General features: G+C 47.6%; 1 protein-coding gene across 1 annotated transcript; it reads right to left on the bottom strand.

Moving 5' to 3' along the window:
• Nucleotides 1-1,213: 1,213 nt before the first annotated feature.
• F5B22DRAFT_131352 (glycosyltransferase family 2 protein) lies at nucleotides 1,214-3,360 on the bottom strand. Its single transcript, XM_047968961.1, has 4 exons — nucleotides 2,992-3,360; nucleotides 2,057-2,911; nucleotides 1,697-1,991; nucleotides 1,214-1,638 (listed from the first exon to the last, which is right to left on the bottom strand). Exons 1-4 carry the CDS (start codon nucleotides 3,084-3,086, stop codon nucleotides 1,411-1,413), a joined length of 1,473 nt encoding a protein of 490 aa, XP_047831274.1. The 5' UTR covers nucleotides 3,087-3,360; the 3' UTR covers nucleotides 1,214-1,410.
• Between the last annotated feature and the right edge of the window lie 13,923 nt (nucleotides 3,361-17,283).

The raw sequence follows: 17,283 nt of genomic DNA, 5'->3' as shown, positions 1-17,283 counted from the left end.
TGCAAGAGGAGGCCATCATGGGCCATCGGACGTGCGTGCATGTCTACGTTACGGGCGTTGAGACACTTACCTACATATGCTATGACCGAGAGACACAGAACTGCGGAGAAGAGCAGCAAGCTGCAGCACCGGTATTTGGGTCTAATTATGCAAGTGATCCTGCGTTGGCGTTATGCTTTGTCGTACCGTTTGGGAGGTAAAGGGGGTGCCATGTCGCCCTGTGATAGGCTGGCTCGAGGTGAATGGTATAGAGGAGGGGCCTGGGAAGGCATAGCCCTACGAACTACGCTTATGCTTGAATACGTCTCGATTCGCCAAGTATGCAAGCAGCCTCTAGTCGTAAGTTTCACCTTTGTTAAGGGTCCTCGATTTCCCCTGGAGCTGGCGACCCCACGTCTCAGTAACATGAGAAGTAAGTAGGCAGGCATAGGTGTTGCTATAGGCCTTGCACTTTTACCACATCGATATCAGCATCATCCCCTTTGCTGTTGGCTGCTTTTACCACGTTGTGCAAAATGGCAGGATCTGGTGGCGCTGGGCGTAACCACAGATACTTGTTGAAAGGTATGTGAGGCCCCAACCCTCAATTAGCAAGGAAATTGCCCTCTCGTCAAGACACCCGACTGGGTCGGAATAACTCTTGTTTGTTTGCCGGAGAGATTACTGAAGGGTAAATGTTCCGATGACACCGCCTGTCGTGTAACGGAGGTGCATCATCATGACAGTATACCCCTAGAGACGTAAAAATTGATTTCGGTACAGCCTAGAGATATATGGCAAGTCTAGTAATTGAGCGCACTATGTGAGCGTCATGGTGGTAGCATGGCCAATATTGGTCTCGTCAACGGTGATAGCGGTAGTTTCTGACCTGCCGCAGGTTTGTATATGTGTCTCTTTAAATCTACAGGAGAGTCTGGGACATGCCACAGAGTCTTGATCTAGTGGCTCATTCGGCTTTCCTGAGCCTCTTTCATTAAAACATGGTTGCCCGCAATTACAGTTGTTGATCCAACCCATCGAACCGACAAGACCTGACACACCAAGCCAAGATGATGCTGAACTCCAAAATCCATCAATCCATCAAATCCCACAATAACCGATACTCAACGCCAAACCCATGTCAATTTCCGTTGAAGCAAAACGCTTTTTGTTTCCAAGACGAAGACCACACCATTCATCAGTCATGTTAGGCCCTAACCGCCCCAAAGTCCGTTGCCGACCGGATGGAACAACAGTATTATGTTCTGGGAATACGCTGGTGGTACCGCTCCTATTTAAGGAACCGAAAATTTTAAACCTATGCACTGGAGTAACAGAGCATTCATGAATCATAACTTCAGGTTTCATCGAATGCACACGAATTGATAAAGGTCGAGAGAAATTGAGGTTGGGCCTGAATAACCCAGCATATTACGTGAATCCAGCTACGACTGCAGTCGGTCGCATTTCTGCTTCCGAAACTGCAATGGCCTTCTTCTCAGACAATCCATGTGCTGCATGGCGCTGTTTATCGTTAATAATGCGGTCCAAATCATCGGGTCGTGGCTGCGGAGTCACGATACTATCGCTCTTGGGTGGATGCGGCACCATACGAGATGCATCGTTAGCATCACCGTCAGGCCGACTGCCCCAAGAGGTCTAGTGGAGAGTTAGTAAGCTGCACTCGCCTCGAGGAATAAATGGAAGTTCGACATACCATGTTGAGTGTGAATAGAGCCCAGAGCTTGATGAGACCATGGAACCAGCCAAAAAGAATGGATATGGGAAGGAATTTAATGTCGCTTGGTTGTCGTCGGAAGAGACCAACCAATTTGATAACTTTCGTGTATGCAAACAAGAAGATGATCTGTGCCCAGAACAGATTTCGGCGAGTGTCCATATGCCACCCCTCGGTTCCCCACCAAAGCGCGAGTGACAAAAGAGGGTCTACAATAAATGCAAGAGACGTGAAAGTGGCGATGTGCAGGGCGTAAGTGCACCACGGCTGTTGACTACGACATGGATATGGTCAGTAACCGATAATGAGTGGGGCAATGCTGGGAGAATAAATACTCACGTGAGAACGTATCGCTCACGAAACAGGCTGGTGTAGTTACTACGCCAGTTGCTACGTGACCATCTAGAACACTGGTAGAGAAATTTGTGGCTGTTCTCCAAGGTTGTTTCAATCTCGCACTCTGGCTCGTACTGTATCCAGGTCTTCCACTGGTGGTTGACAAGCCATCGAGTTACGAAGTTGTCGTCGTCGGCATTTAGCCCGTAACGACGCCAGCGCTCCGTTTGAAAACCCTCGAGGAAATCGTGGCTCGACAAGATTTCCGAGCGGTAGGCCCCGGTCCGACCGGACATGCAGGAGGTACCGCCGTCAATGTTGTGCGTTGCCGAGATTTCAAAATTGCGTCGCTCGATATAAGCCGCGCCCAGCCAGTTCCAGATTTGCGTGGACCAAGACCCATCTGGCTCTCTCCGTACTCGTTGGCAAGTCCCCACACCTCCCATCTTAGGGTCTTCGAAGGGAGCTAGGATCCAAGGTAGAAGCGTGGGTGGCCATGTGACATCGTCGTCGGCCATGACAGTGATGGCCGTGTTAACCTTTGGGAGAGCTTCGCAGACCTGGAGTCGCTTATTGGCAATTGGGGTGAAGAGCACGCGGACGTTTGGGGTAGAAAGACTCTTGGCAAGCTTCTTCAGCCCCTCATGCTTGTCTACGGTCGTAACCAGGATTAGCTCAGCGGGTCTACAAGCCAGGATGCTTTCTAGCGAGGCACGGAGCTCTTCAAAAACATTATGAATGGTGGGAATGATGACTGTGACATCGTCGGCAGTGAAGCTTGGTTTATCGGGTATGGGTTTTGACTTGTACAACCAATGACTAAAAGTGTGAACGATGAGGCGCAAATAGCGATGGACCCTGGCCAGTAGTCAGATATCACGTTCCGGGGTCTTGGACCAATGAGGAAGGCCAATTCAATGGCAGAACTTAGGACTTACCACAGCGCCCAGAAGGTGTACCACCAGAACTTAGGGGATGACAGAAGCTCGATATACGAGGAGAAAAATGCCTCAAGATTAGTGAAGAATGTCATCTTGTTTATAATTCGAGTTTTAATGGATTAGGAGCAACGAAAGGGTCTTAAGTGTCCTGTGGATGATACGTCCGACGGCGAAGTAAAGGGACGTGGGTATGGAGTACAACTGGGGTGATCTAGTACGTTGCTGATGTGACTTATCAAGAAAAAAAATGATAAGTCGGTGCTGGGAGTTGATATGTTGGGGTGCGGTATGGCCGAGTACGAGATCCGATCCGGGGACTGGTTGGTAGACGTTTTCATATAATAAGCCGTTCTACAAATGAGAAAAACCCGAGAACCGTTATGGTTGCGTGGAGTGGAGGAGGATGAGAGCCCGTCACTGGGATGGAAACTAGAAAAGCTGGAGAAGCTGGAATGGCTTCCTATATAGACTCTATCGCAGCAAGACAAGGGAAGAACCACGTTGAATGCCAGACGACCAAGCAATAAATGGCCGTGAGTAGATGAATAGAGGAATGTTGAGTAGACTATCGATTAGGTCACTGCCCAGAGCGAGTATTGATGATGGTATAGGATGTGTGACAAGTCCCCCCTAGAAGAAGGATGAGTCAAGGATACGACAGACAACAGCCAGTTGACGTTATTGCAACAATGGAGGACGTTTTGATTGGAGGTCGGCCGTGTTATCGAGACTCGAGCCTTTTTGCCGTGCAACCGAGAAAAGCCACAAGCGAGTGTCGAAGACGGAGCGCAGCAGAGGAATCGCAAAAGCTATTTATTACACGGTGTATCGCCGGCGCAAAGGATCAAAGAATGAAACGGTGTTGCAGAAGAAGCATGGACAGACACCAGACAACGGCACCAGCGAATAGCTCTTGGGGAGGGGAATGTAGAAACAATCGTCGACAGACAAGCTGGGGAGGAAGTTGTCGAGACATGTAGTAGATAAATATATGGCCTAGGCGTGTGGAGGAGGAGGAGGCAAGGATATATAGGCGGCAGATGGACCGACCCAGATACGACCCCATTCAGCCAACTGATGTTTGATATGACATACTGTACCTCTCTCTGTATGGGCAGAGACGAGGGGAGACGAGAGGAGACGAGAGCAGACGAGAGGGAGGTAGTAGTAGCAAGCAGGGAGGTCGCAAGTCGATCGAAAGAATTGTCACCTCCCCAAGCTACGACCCCGATCCGTCCACCACCTCGGACCGCCTAGTTTTGGAGGTAGACGAGATGATGGACATGGACGATGCATTGGAACCTGCCCTAGCGGAAAGGGTGGATATATGGGGAAAAGGGAAGGCTGTGTCTACGTGCGGCTAAGCTGCCCACATGTACCTACATACATATATGTAAAGTACTAAGAAAGTAGGCATGTATATATGTACTGGCCTGTATGTGGGAGATGCAGGAAAAGTAGGTACCCAATAGGTACCTACCGAGGCAGCTTGCAACCGACATCATGTTATCCATTCTGGATGTTTAATTAGTACTTGGTATAGTGTTGAAGGCCCAAGTAAATGCTAGGTAATTTACATATATATACCTAAGGTAGGTATGTAGGCATATATATAATGGGCATCCCATACATTCTTTAAGTATATAGTAAGTAGAAGGTATATATATTATACACATACATATATATATCTACGGTATGTAGGTAGGTGTGAATGTATTTGTCGAGACTGTAGCTCCGACTTGACTACTTCGGAGGTACTTGGTGGGTGTGTCTAGTTGAATATATACTTACATACATATATAGTAGGATCTCTCTACCTATCGTTGTTGAGGTCACTTCATTCTGTACCTCCTACCTCCTAGAGGTAGTAGGCTTTGAAATACAAGAAAAGGCTTGCGTCCAGTTGCCTGCCTGTGACAAGCAGTATCTACTAATGTATGTATGTAACATACCTACCTACTACTCTGTATGTATCCATCCCACTTTACATCCACATATATGCGTGCCATACATTCACCACCTTACATGATACTTAAGACTCACGCACATTGCATGCACACTTTGCCTACAGACAGACCTACATATCCTTACATATGGACCCATGTACTATGTAGGGCAAGCATTGCAATGCCTGTGGAGTTTTTTTTTGTGTTTTTTTCTGGGGTGGGGAGATGCAACTCGGACATGGGATACTGGTGCTGAGTGGTAACCGCAAACCTCCTTACTAGGTTACATACCTGCAGAGGTAGTTCTAACAGGGGGGGTGGGCTTCCTACTACTTACATGCCACTTATTGAGGTATGTAACGAGAGACGACAAGTACATACCAGGTCAGAGGTCAAGGGTCGATATGATGTAGGCACCTAGGTAGTAAAATGGAATACTATACTTACATACATGAGATATGCTCTGCCTGCTTACTTAGGTCGCTTCTTCCTTCGAAAGGCTCGAGTTGTACTCGGCCGACATACCTGTCGTGGACTGCATATACATGTCCCGGTATGTACGTATGTAGTCACGATACTACTGGTATGTAGATCTTGGTTTAATCTATCACTAGTAGTAGGTAGCTTGGTAACAGCAAGTCAGTCGCCTGCAGATAACATGGATTCAGTCAGGAAGTATCTAGTGCATCTCCATACCGATAGGCACGGGCACGGAACAGACAAATCGACACGGTTCGGGTGCTTCAGGCTTGCCTGTCTCCAGGCTCGGAGCCATTCAACCGATTCGGTCGGTAACTTAGAGCATACTTACTTACATACATAGGAGGTAACTTAACTAGGCACTACTGTAGGTAGGTAGGAAGGAATATTTGGTATAATAAACAAGGCAACAACACCGAACCTGCGCGGCTGGGCTAGACTGAGCAAGCATGAATCACATCACGTCCATCGACGAGAAAGAAGCCACTGGACTGACTGGTTGTGACTCTGGTTGATTAAGCGCTGGGCTGAGGTACCAGGTGCCTACCTAAGTACTTACTCGCCTAGGTAGGCAGTTGGAGGGGTTACTTAGTTGTTAGTTGGAGGGGCAGGAAAGCGATATGCCTATCAGCTATCAGGGAAAAAGGAGCTCGCTCTAGCCCACCTAGCCTACAGTGTGGGCTGGCCGTTGGCGACAGCGGAAGGCTGGTTGGTTATCTGTTACGCACTATCGGCCACTAAGGGCAGAGCTACCGTGCCTACTTCAGAGTCTAGGAGCATTTTGCATGGGGATCTGATGGGGCCTTGGGGGCCTTGGGGGCGAATCTAGCGCTGTAGGTGCACTAACAATACCTAGCCTCCACCACCTGCTGCACTGGTATCCTGTTATGTATTCACTTACAGTACGCTGCGCCCGGCTAGCCTGCACTAACGTAACAAACTTGCCAGAGGCCAGAAGCGCGCCGCATTCAATGGATATAACCCGAGTTGGCGACAAGGGCGAAGCGGCATCTGCCCAAGGCAAGTAGGCCTAGGTACTCTACTTAAGTGAAGTATGCCAGAATGCTAAATCATGTCGATATTATAGGTTACCTGGGAATAGCCAACCATCCATTAGGTAACGGAGCAGAAAAGCTCCTCGTCTAGTCAAGGAAGAACCGAAAGCCAAGAGAAAAGGAACCAAGGCACTGTGCGGTTGTTACGCTCGGGCATCTTCGTTATGTAACCATAGTATATGCCCTTACATTCCTCAGCGCTGACAGTACCTATTCGCTGTTACCAGATTGCAGTTGCCCATGACATTCCCATCAAGAAACCCTGCCTCTTACCATCCGGTGTACCGGCTCTTGTCATCCTCAAAGAAGGGCTAGAACTGGCGGATATGTTGTTTCAAGGCACATATTACCAGGTTGGCAAGTAGCCGTGTGTGGAAAGAGTCGATCATAACAGATCATAACGGGCCGTCCGCTGCAGGCAATCTGTCATTTTGATATTCCAATTTTGCCACAAATTACCTACCTGTTGGAGTTTACTACTGTAGAGTAGTCCGGCGATCACGCGAGCAAACCGTCGTCTGATAAAGTCAGTATAGGACGGAAAGATCCGACGTGGGCAAGCAACCAGAGTTAACCAACCGGCTTCGGGCAACCTAGAGACAGTGTACGGACATACATGTATTATGATATATACGTATCAACCAGGTATCTGCATATGGTGAGCCTTTGTTGGTAACACGTATTTCTAACAGAAGCTCATACTTACTATCTTCCTCCGAGTTTAGGCCGCTCTCCTTAACCTAGTAAGTTATTGCTGTATGTACAGCGATCTGAGCAAAAAGATCGGACGTTCGGCGCAAGGCTAATTTGGCCACAACCCTCTCTCTACCCTACCTACTTACTACTTGCTGTAACCTACTTACGGTAGGGTACCGAGTACTGCATAGTGATGGTGCTAATATACTTACTTACTTAAGGGTTCAACTGCATCTTAGTGGGGCTTTTCTGTTTTAGCTAGTGCAATGTAGGTTAAGAGAACACCAACAACAAAGTCTAACTGCTCAAGTATGTATGTAACCTGGAACCGAGACCGGGTTATTCGGGCCATTTTTCGCATCGATTCCGTCGTTCAACAACGATTCGTCGCCTGGATGCCCTGTGGAAATCGCCCGGTAGATTGAGTAGGCAGTGGGCAGTATAGTAAAAGCCGTGGCATGTGAAAATCGGCCGTCCTTGTTTCTGCGGTTACTTCGCAACTTCGGTTGAGGCGAATCAAATATAACCAGCTACCTAGTGGGTTCCGTGGTTGGTTTGGACTTACTCCGATTAGCTGCAGAAAAGTCATGGAGCTTTTACTGTAGTTATCCCCGCACCGAGTAAAGTCTACATGTGAAGTCTTTGCAGTGTTTGTTTGCTAACCTTACCCCGGGCCTGTTTCTTCTTCTTTCCATTTTCCTCATGTCTCGCCTTCCTTTACCAGGTCAGTTGTCCCAGGCCCGTGGCACGCACGACCAGGGGGAGGAAGGTGGGGGAATAGAGGAGCTCCCTGTTTTGAAAATTGACCGTTTCCAACTATCGCTCCATACCTACGTGGGCCTCATCCCAGGATACATCTTGACGGTGCTGAGAAAAATAGCTCATCAACCCAGATGTTATGTTCACTATAAGAGCAACCGTATGATAAATGCACACTGTTCAGAACTCTCTTCGAAGGGTTGTGAGAGTGACGCAACACTAGAGTAAGGGCTGCGTTGCAAAGGCGCATTGGCGGCTATGGAGCCTGCTATAATTGTTAACTTTGAAACGCATAAGGTGTGGCCGTTTTCAGCTCATATTGGGGCCCACCGATATCGAGTTCGGTTGATCGAGTAATTGGTAGATTATTGCTCCTGTAGATACCCAGGCAGAGGCGAGGCGAGACACGTAGCCATGACGGCATTTGCCAGAGAGAACAAAACATATTGCACACCGAGATATGCACATAGGCTCATAAAGATGCCTACTAAAAGCGATTGCATGCATCGGCTTGGGACACATCCCGCGCCTGAGCTAGGGTTTCTGTTGGTGTCCCGTCCGTCGAGCCGTCTAAGCATCGTGGAGCATATATACTTATCCATGCCTCTCATAGTTTCCAACTTAGTATAACCATTAATGAGGCAAGCATGATTATATAGAAAACGTGTCCCCACGCTTAAATATGGCACCGCCCCGTACCCGAGTGAAACCTTGGCGACCCTTGAAAGCTGTGAGGGGTAATGGGGTTAATGACGATGAGCAGCGGGACAATGGTGAGAAGCTCGATCTCTCGATTGCAGACAAGGTGAAGAATAATTCTGCAACTGTAGATAAAGTGGTCCTTTGCGGCCCGTCCAGGCGTCACAACCAAGGCCTAGGGACCTCCAATTTCCGTGCTCCCAAAGGGGAATATGGGATGCTATAAGACCAACTCAGTACATTGACTGCCGGGAACTTTGTTCCAATTTGTGCATTATGTGTAACTAACCTTATCCTCATGAGGCTTGCAAATTAGAGTCTCCCTATGCCCATCACGGTTGAATGTAGGTTCCGGGTGAATCAGAACGCAGCTTCTGTCCAGCAGCATATCAAGATATTATCAGAAACGAATACTATATGCTAATAAGCTCGGCCCCTGCGGTGGGAGCCGGGTAAAGTCGTACAATGGGTGGCTAGATACAACTATACGCTGTATGGTATGCTACAACCAGTGCCATACGAGATCTAAGATGTCCAGGGCAGGAGGCAACAATGAAAGTGAATGAGTAAGCATTCAAGTGCACAGTAACCCCTCTAAGTACACGATGAGACCTACGTTTATGTACGTCTATATCGATTACGTAGTGTGGATATAACATATGTGTTTGAGAAAGACGAGATAGGCGCGATCGGCGTTGTCGCAATTGTGGCCAGTACGGATAGAGAATCTATCGCAATGGAGTTTGGGGTAACCTTGGCCGATCTCGAAGCCATTGGCCAATGACCAATTATCCCGTGCCGGTGCCTTTCGGCCCATGTTTGCTGCTAGATGAGATCCGCAGTCCTTGACCGAGAATCTTGATCTGGTACCGAGCAGGCCCGTGCCCCTTCAGGCACGCTGCTCTGCAACTATCAGTGGCCCAGGCGCAATCTAGGCGTCATCTCCAAGCTATCGATGTAGGTAGCAGTACAGCCGTTGTTACCATGACAATACCCTAGCGCGTTGCGGCATTTGAAAGTAGTTGTTGTTAAGAGAAACATTAGAATTAGTAAGAGCACGAAGTTCTGGCCTTGACGAGTGTTGCTCCGATTCTGCTACGTTAACGCTTGTAGTTACCTTCCAAACAACTAGTTTGACTCGGCCAACGGTATCTATCCAGTTCGAGTCTCCACTATCGCAGCACCGGAAGAGGACGACATAATTTCCGTGCCGCGTACCCCAGAAGAACCCGCCATGATACACTACAATGCGGCACTCAATTAAGAAGCACACATGCTTAACTGAGAGCCGAGGCGGTGAGCAAAAAAACTGGCACTATCTCCCCCCTCTAGCTGGTTGAATAGGTGGTGTTTTGGCGAGAGGGTAGTGCCGGTTTTTTTGCTCATCACTTCGAGAGCTTCAATGCATCCGCAAGTATACACTGCGGGAGTTATCAAAAGGACAATGGCGCGCTTAAGTAGGAGGAATGAGTGGGGTAATTTCTGTTGCCACAGTACATGTAGTAATAGACAGGGTAGACAGGCATTCAAGGCATACATAATACATAGTATTCACATTCCACATTAGGTCAGGCAACAGTGAGCTTTTAGTAGCTGAGTCGTGCTTTGCAGGTAAGGAGAGGAGAAACAATCTGAGTACGCACATGTGCGGCTTTGGGAGCGGCCTATAAGAACAAGGAAAGGAGCAAAGACATAAACACGAAGTCCATTCCGCATCCACATTGACCTATTATGTTGCAGACGATAGAAGTACCTACTCTCATATAATGTGCGTTGAAATCATTATCTCATCTCACACTAACAGTCAAGTACATAATGGGAATTACTACATGCATACATGTGCTTAAGTGAAAAATTAGTTCCTTCTTGGAGATCTGGGAAGTATGTAGGCGAAAACCGGAGAAGAACTATACCGAAATGAGAAGTAAAAGTATTGGACGCACATCTCTTAGCTTTCCGAAAGAAAATCAGGCTTGTAGAGCCGCTCAACAGTTCGTTACTACGTAAGAGGCCCTAAAGAGCATCTCGAACGCTGGAGACAGTCAAAGTTCGCTACCGTCTATCATGTGGAAAATCAGTATAGCACGCTGCTGTCATAAGATTGGTGATTGGTGTGTTTCCGGCTCTACCTACCATATTCAGGAGGATTTAACTTACAAGGACTCACGGATGAGCACCGGGGGATGTGAGTAAGATTTTCAACCTGCTGGTATGTATCCTGCTTAAATAGCTACCCGGGCGTCTACGTATAGCACGATAACAAGTACATGGACAAGTAGCTAACGATGAAGTAACTCACAGTACTCATCGTGAACCATCGACGATTATCACACAAGGACCATTACCTATTTAGGCTGGTCGCCCATTTCTCGCTCAAGCCACATGTATAGCCCTAGACTCCGAAAGCAACCCTTGGAACTGTTCCCATGCAAGAACTTGATTCAAGCCAGTTAACTTGCCCTCCTTTGAGATCCAACCTACTTAGGCGATTGCGCACAATCTCTGATCCGAGATTCCTTCCCCAGATCTCGGGGTCGATTTCATACAGCAGCTACATGTGATCCATAAGTAGAGCTGTTGAGGCACAAGCACTATTTGGGAAAGATCCTTATTACTACTCACCAAGCTCGTTTGTATTGTGGGTGGATTTTCGTGTCCTATATCGTTGGTATACTAAGTATATCTTTAGTGTAGTGGAATTAAGGGTACGTGGAGAATGCGGCCTTGCATCTCAGTCTAAGTAATATACCAGGATTAGGGTTGTTATTACCTGATGAAGATTTCACTATCCATTTAGCGTAAGCAACACCTTGGATATCCGTCTTTAGTGTAGAACTACATTAGGTACAACCTTTACTACAGCCCACTCAGTTGAGAGATAAAATCGCGAAAAGGCAGAGAGACTCTCTCGGCAACGTCCAAATGCAACAACCGACAAACCCTACAGCATTCAGCATGCGCTACGAGGACAAAAGAAGCAGGTCCTAAAGCCTGTCACAACGGGTCTACACTGCTCGGCAGAATGTGAGGTCAAGCCGAGGTGATAATTTACACTAGGTACTGTAGTACACACCTATCTAGCAATGACAAGGGTATAACCGCGCTCATTCCCTCGCTCAGCCTATTACGTGTCCGTGATTTGCGCCCAGTGAGCAGCGCTTGTTTGCGATTTACGTTATATCTGTAAAGGTGGACGAATGGTAGTCGAATAAGAACCACCTGAAACTAAGGCTATAGTATTTTCACTGAAGAAGTGGGAAGAGTACACGAAGCCAATATATCAATCGGTGTCAACAAGGCTCTGGCTGTTCAAATACTTGCCCATGCAAGTCCCGCAGGAAACGCTATCCTCCGTAGAGATGGTTGTATGCACACTGCACACTCAATAGTTACAGTACCTACATTGACCTTGCCCGTAATAAATGCAGGGACTAGATCCATTACGAAGATGTCCCTTGCTGACGATGATAGAGGCCATGCGGCGGAAAGGTTCTCGAAGGGCGAGAGCGTCTAAATACTAGGTTCTCTCTACCTATATCACGGTTTTGTATTTATATGTCGTCAAGGCGAACCGAGGGGGGAATATCTGCCGAGCTGACATCTTGGTTAGGAATGATATCAGTATGTGCCTAATTCCTGATTGAAACCTCATCTTTTAAAGAGATCTACTGTATGTATGAGTCGATAAGACTGTGCCCTACTACATTGCACGGCACTGTTTCGAAAAGAGAGGCCCCAGATGTTGTGCCCCCCACAGCTACACTACGCTTATTCGAATCAATTAGGTAGGTGACAGGGATAACATCAAATGTCTTCTTCTCACTATCTCAACAGCTATGGCCTCATTGGTTAACACTTGCACAAAGGATTGTATGTCTGGTACCGATCGTGTCTTGACCCTCGCGAAGGGGGCAGATGAAGACGCCACAAACGCTTTTACGTATTGTTATCTCGTTAAGACACCGCGCGCTTTGCTATAGTGTAATCCTCATCTCGCTTTTAGCATTCCCGTTCTTCCGTGGTGCTGACGAATTGGCTCTCTCCAGTGAGGATATCGGCATTTTCAAGATGCATTCGGCACCTCGTACGTCTCCTCACGGATGGAACCTTAGTCTAGATCCCAGATAACCTTAGTCGGCCCACTGCGGGAGGCCCGCGGAAGCACCACAATGCATCCGGTCAGAGAAAAAGACTCGATGATGTGCGTATGCAGAACTTTGCGGCAACATCACTGCATGGACCAACTACGTAGGCAGATGGGTTGAGAGAAACTGTACAGATTATATTCGCTGTTTGCACAACCCATTCGAGAAAGCTCTACCTCTTACCCAAATCTGCCTCGCCATATCCTGCAAGACTGATTCCACAGGTACCTGAGCATCGCATCACATAGCTGGCCTATGTGACGCACAATGACTTTGTTCGGATGCATATGCAGTAGTGCTAGGTCTGAGTAAATTACGTCTACATGCGCAAGCCCTTCCCCACTGCGACGGGGACGGCATGCGCTGTGTTTCATTTCGACGCCGAACTGCATACACTACAAGGGAAGTTGGAGAAGAGTCAGAGGAAACAGGAAAAGAAGAACACCTGGGTATCTCTTCTCATTTCCAATGTTGTCACAACCCAATTGCTTCCTGAACGAGAGGTGACCGAGATTGTGCCGCATGCTTGCGCTTAGACTTCCTGCTCAGAGGGAGCTTTCAATGCTTCCCATGCTTCCCTGTCATGTTGGCCTTAGAAATATATTACATTTGGCGGTCAAGACAATGGTTCTGGGTTCGTACCCGCCGAGGGCATTTCTCATTCGCCATCCGCGCTTAAGAACATAACTAATGCGAAGATAGGCAGCGTGATCACGCCTGACTAGCTCACCGGTGTTGTATGCATGATGATCCCACTTCTATTTCGACTTCGAAGCCGTCTCTCGTCAAGACAGCCACGGCGACAAGCGTCCCTTGGGGAGGCGGATGATGGGGATGTGGCAAAGATGGCAAGAATACCCTCATGCCCTTGAGGAGGATGAGGTCAGAGACCCGAGTACGTCCTCTGATAGGCAACACCTACCCGATGCTGAGTACCAATCAAGAACGATGGGAGCTGACACCTGTCGGTGGCAACAGCTCCGACCGCGTGGACTGCTGAACAGCCATTCGGCTGATTCCAGGCGGGTAGCGGACCCCGGAGCGACGACGATAGCTCACGGAACACCAGCGTCGCCTCAATCGAATTGAAGTATCGCGGAAGTACACTTTGCGGAGTCAAAAGTTCTTTGCTTCGCTCGTCGAATGCATATCGTGGGTATCACTGGACCTGTTAATCCTTACTACTCACTTGTTGCCACCTCTCGCCCCTCTTCTGCTTGTCATGTGAGCAGGTCATTCGCGACTTCAGCCCCAATGGAGAAACAGAGATCTTCGCCACTTTGGTCGTTCGGGAGGAAATCGAGAATGATGAGTGACCACTCAGGAAATCTAGAACTACCTCTAAGAAGAAATGCGACGAAGATGTGGCCCGCACGATGCATCTACTCAGATATTCACCAGTACACGACCGTGTTGGCTTGATAGATCATCCGCTACTTACTGAGCTTGGCAGGAGACGAGGTCTCCGTTGAGGACAGATGGCAAACTTTGGTGATTCGTTTACTAGCCTGATTTCACACAGATGATCAAATTACCTTGCTGAAAGTGAATCCAACTTGGCCCCGGAACTGTGAGTTAAGGAATGGGCGAAGCGTATGTAGTGCAACGTAGTTGATCATAATCGGATGGGTACGGTTCTTTCAAACTAGGCTCGCACTATATTTACGAATATAGTCTGAACTACTATCGCTCCGAATGATTCCAGGCGCTCAACCTTACGATTGTGCTTGAGTATACGGCATTGATTCATCTAGTGAAAAATATAGTGATTCCGATGTCGGCTGCTTGAGTCCATTCGGAGATAATTCATCCACTCTTTGAGGGAGCTTGAAAGTAGAAGTGAGAAATGAGACACATCTTAGTGTTGAAACTGTTTATCAAGATTGAAACTGGAAGTTGGAAAAGGAAGAAAAAACAATAGATAGAGCAGCCAATTAGGCCACTTCCCGTAATCCTTAGCTATTGACGCGTCTATCATATTGCACCCATGACACTATGCCCACAAAGACCGACTAATTGAAGAAATAAGGCATGACACAACTGTAGTGTCGAATTTTTCTCATGGTTCCGTCATGATTATCATAGTATCTCTCTGTCAATTTCTCTTCCCTTGAGTGATTACCTACTGTTATTACTTTCGCCTATGCGATTACGTCAGCACGCCAAGCCGAGACACCAGATGTAAGCACGCTTGAGAATAAATTCAGAAATGAACTTCAACGGTTAGACCGAGTTTGAAAAGATTGATTCTTATTCTCGCATTATCTCGATAATTGACTAGCAGCGCTTCTACTGCACACCGATATTGTTATTATTACAGTTAGTTGTATATCAGCAAGCTCGCGTTACCTACCTAGGTAAGTAGTTTGAAGGCTGCCTCGTTACACATTAGCAGTTAATGACGGGCGGAGTTGCTGGTACGCTCATTGAACCTTCTCATCATTATGTCTTACGTTATGATAATCAGAGTCTGACCTTCCATAGATCAGCCAGGAACGCATCCCATTGCACGGGCAAGCACCACAACCCTTGTCTTCTATCTACAAGCTTGACGACGTGAGAGAAGGGAATGCCTCGAGTCCGTTATGTGGCAAAGCATTACGCGCATCAGCTATACAAGCGCCAGGGTTGTTGAGAAGAATCGTGACACCATAGCGTCTACCGGTACTTTCCTTGCCATATGGGGCTCTGTCGGTAAACCCAGGAACGGCGGCTCGGGGCCGCCTGCTCTACCTATTCTTACGGCACGGGACGGCACAGAAAATTTTCATCTGCATAGTACTTTTACGGCAAGTTTGTTTTCCGGTTCGAGAAGCAGGTGAATCACACCGTCCTCTGCAATACCGAGCCAGGGGTGCCTGTCAGGCACGGGTCAACGCGTGTTGGACATGCCGAGATGCTTCACCGAGATTCCTAGGGTGTATATCACCCCGTTCCCACGCTGGACCCGGGCCGGGAAGCTGCAGCGTTGTATGGTTATTTTCGGGGGGTTCTGCCCCTGCGAGCCAGACTTTCGACTGCACAGGCCCCCCCAGGCAACGGCGAGCCCACCGCAGAGGGATGCCAAGCAAACTGACACCTGCCATAACCAACCTCATGTAGCGTTCCATGACCTGAGGTGGAGCGGAACTCACGTTTTCACGTTCCCACAGACGTAGAGCCGAATGCAACGGGAGGTAGTCGGTCAGAGATAGTTCGGGGCTAGATTATGCGGTATTCGCCCGCAGCCCTGGCCACATCGATGCGGTCCCTATCTATCCAACTTAGCCGCGAAGTAGGCTGCGGGAAACACCCAAGGCTGTTTATCTAGGTCGGTAAAAGACGACGGATTCTTATTTCACGGTTTGGGGTCAACGTTACTCTTGCAGCAAGGAACCAGCAGATGCGTTTGTGGAGCTGAGCCAGAAATACAAGCATCGGTCCTCTTATCCACGTATGGATAAATTAACTGGCTTTACTACAGTAAGTTTTAGTAAGAAATAAGTTGAAATGCAATCTTGGGTGCTGCTTAATTGACTACATAGTTGTGATTGGTAGGCTTTAGATACCTTCACGTCATGAGCCCATTTTCACGAATTAGAATATCGAAAACTTGGGACTTGCTGAGCTTACTTCTAGTGCGTCATGTGAGTCAGAACCTTTGCTCAGCAAAAGTGAGGTTGTCGTATTGTGTATCCTAGGATAACTAATCCGCCAGGTTTCTTGAGGCATTACGGGTAAGCAATGAAGCTATTTCAAGTCGCATATATATTGTTGATAGTGATAGTAGTGCTTCAATACAATTTTACAGATACCGTGTACAGGCAATGCAGTAGCTATCTAATTAAGTGATATACATATTACAACGTGTCTACCTTGAGTAGTATGAGAGCAGACTTGGAAACTCATATAATATCAACACAGTCATTTGAGGATATACGTCAGCTGAGATCTAGATTCGATAAATATTGTGATAAACGGTATATTTATATATTTATATATATACAAGTATATCGATGACGAGGCTAAATATTGGACCTCGCTGATGAGACATATTGGCGCACCCTAATCGACTCTCCTAAATATTCAGAGCAAGACTTGCAAGCCGGAAAGTGGTCCGAATGGACCTTCGGTGCCCTAAATAGTGTAATAAATCTTTAGCCTATGATCAGAGTTGAATCCAAGTCCTGAATCTCACCACTTGTCATAACCAAAGTATCATATTTAAATATCGTAATCTTCTCTGACCACGATTCTTACGCTGTAAGATTCGAGCTACTCCTTGCCATTACATGAAGGCAGTATCGACTATACTGCCGGGTCTCACACATTACCCGCCGTCATTAATTCTGGTCATAGGTGGCGTCTACCATTGCAAAATTTAGCGGTGATAGCTCCTTACCATCTCTAAAAGAGACCTTCTGGTGTTAATTTGTCCGCGCTGCCCAAGATAGAGCGGGAGAATCTTGCAGTATTCCCATGATGTGAGTTAATCGTAGCTTAGACCCCCCAAAAGGCGGCTTCTAGTCC

The sequence above is a fragment of the Xylaria bambusicola genome, assembly GCF_022495145.1.
Source record: "Xylaria bambusicola strain CBS 139988 unplaced genomic scaffold F5B22scaffold_18, whole genome shotgun sequence".
Lineage (NCBI taxonomy): Eukaryota > Fungi > Ascomycota > Sordariomycetes > Xylariales > Xylariaceae > Xylaria > Xylaria bambusicola.
Note: the sequence above shows the minus strand (reverse complement) of the source record. Positions and strands in the feature narration are given on the sequence as shown.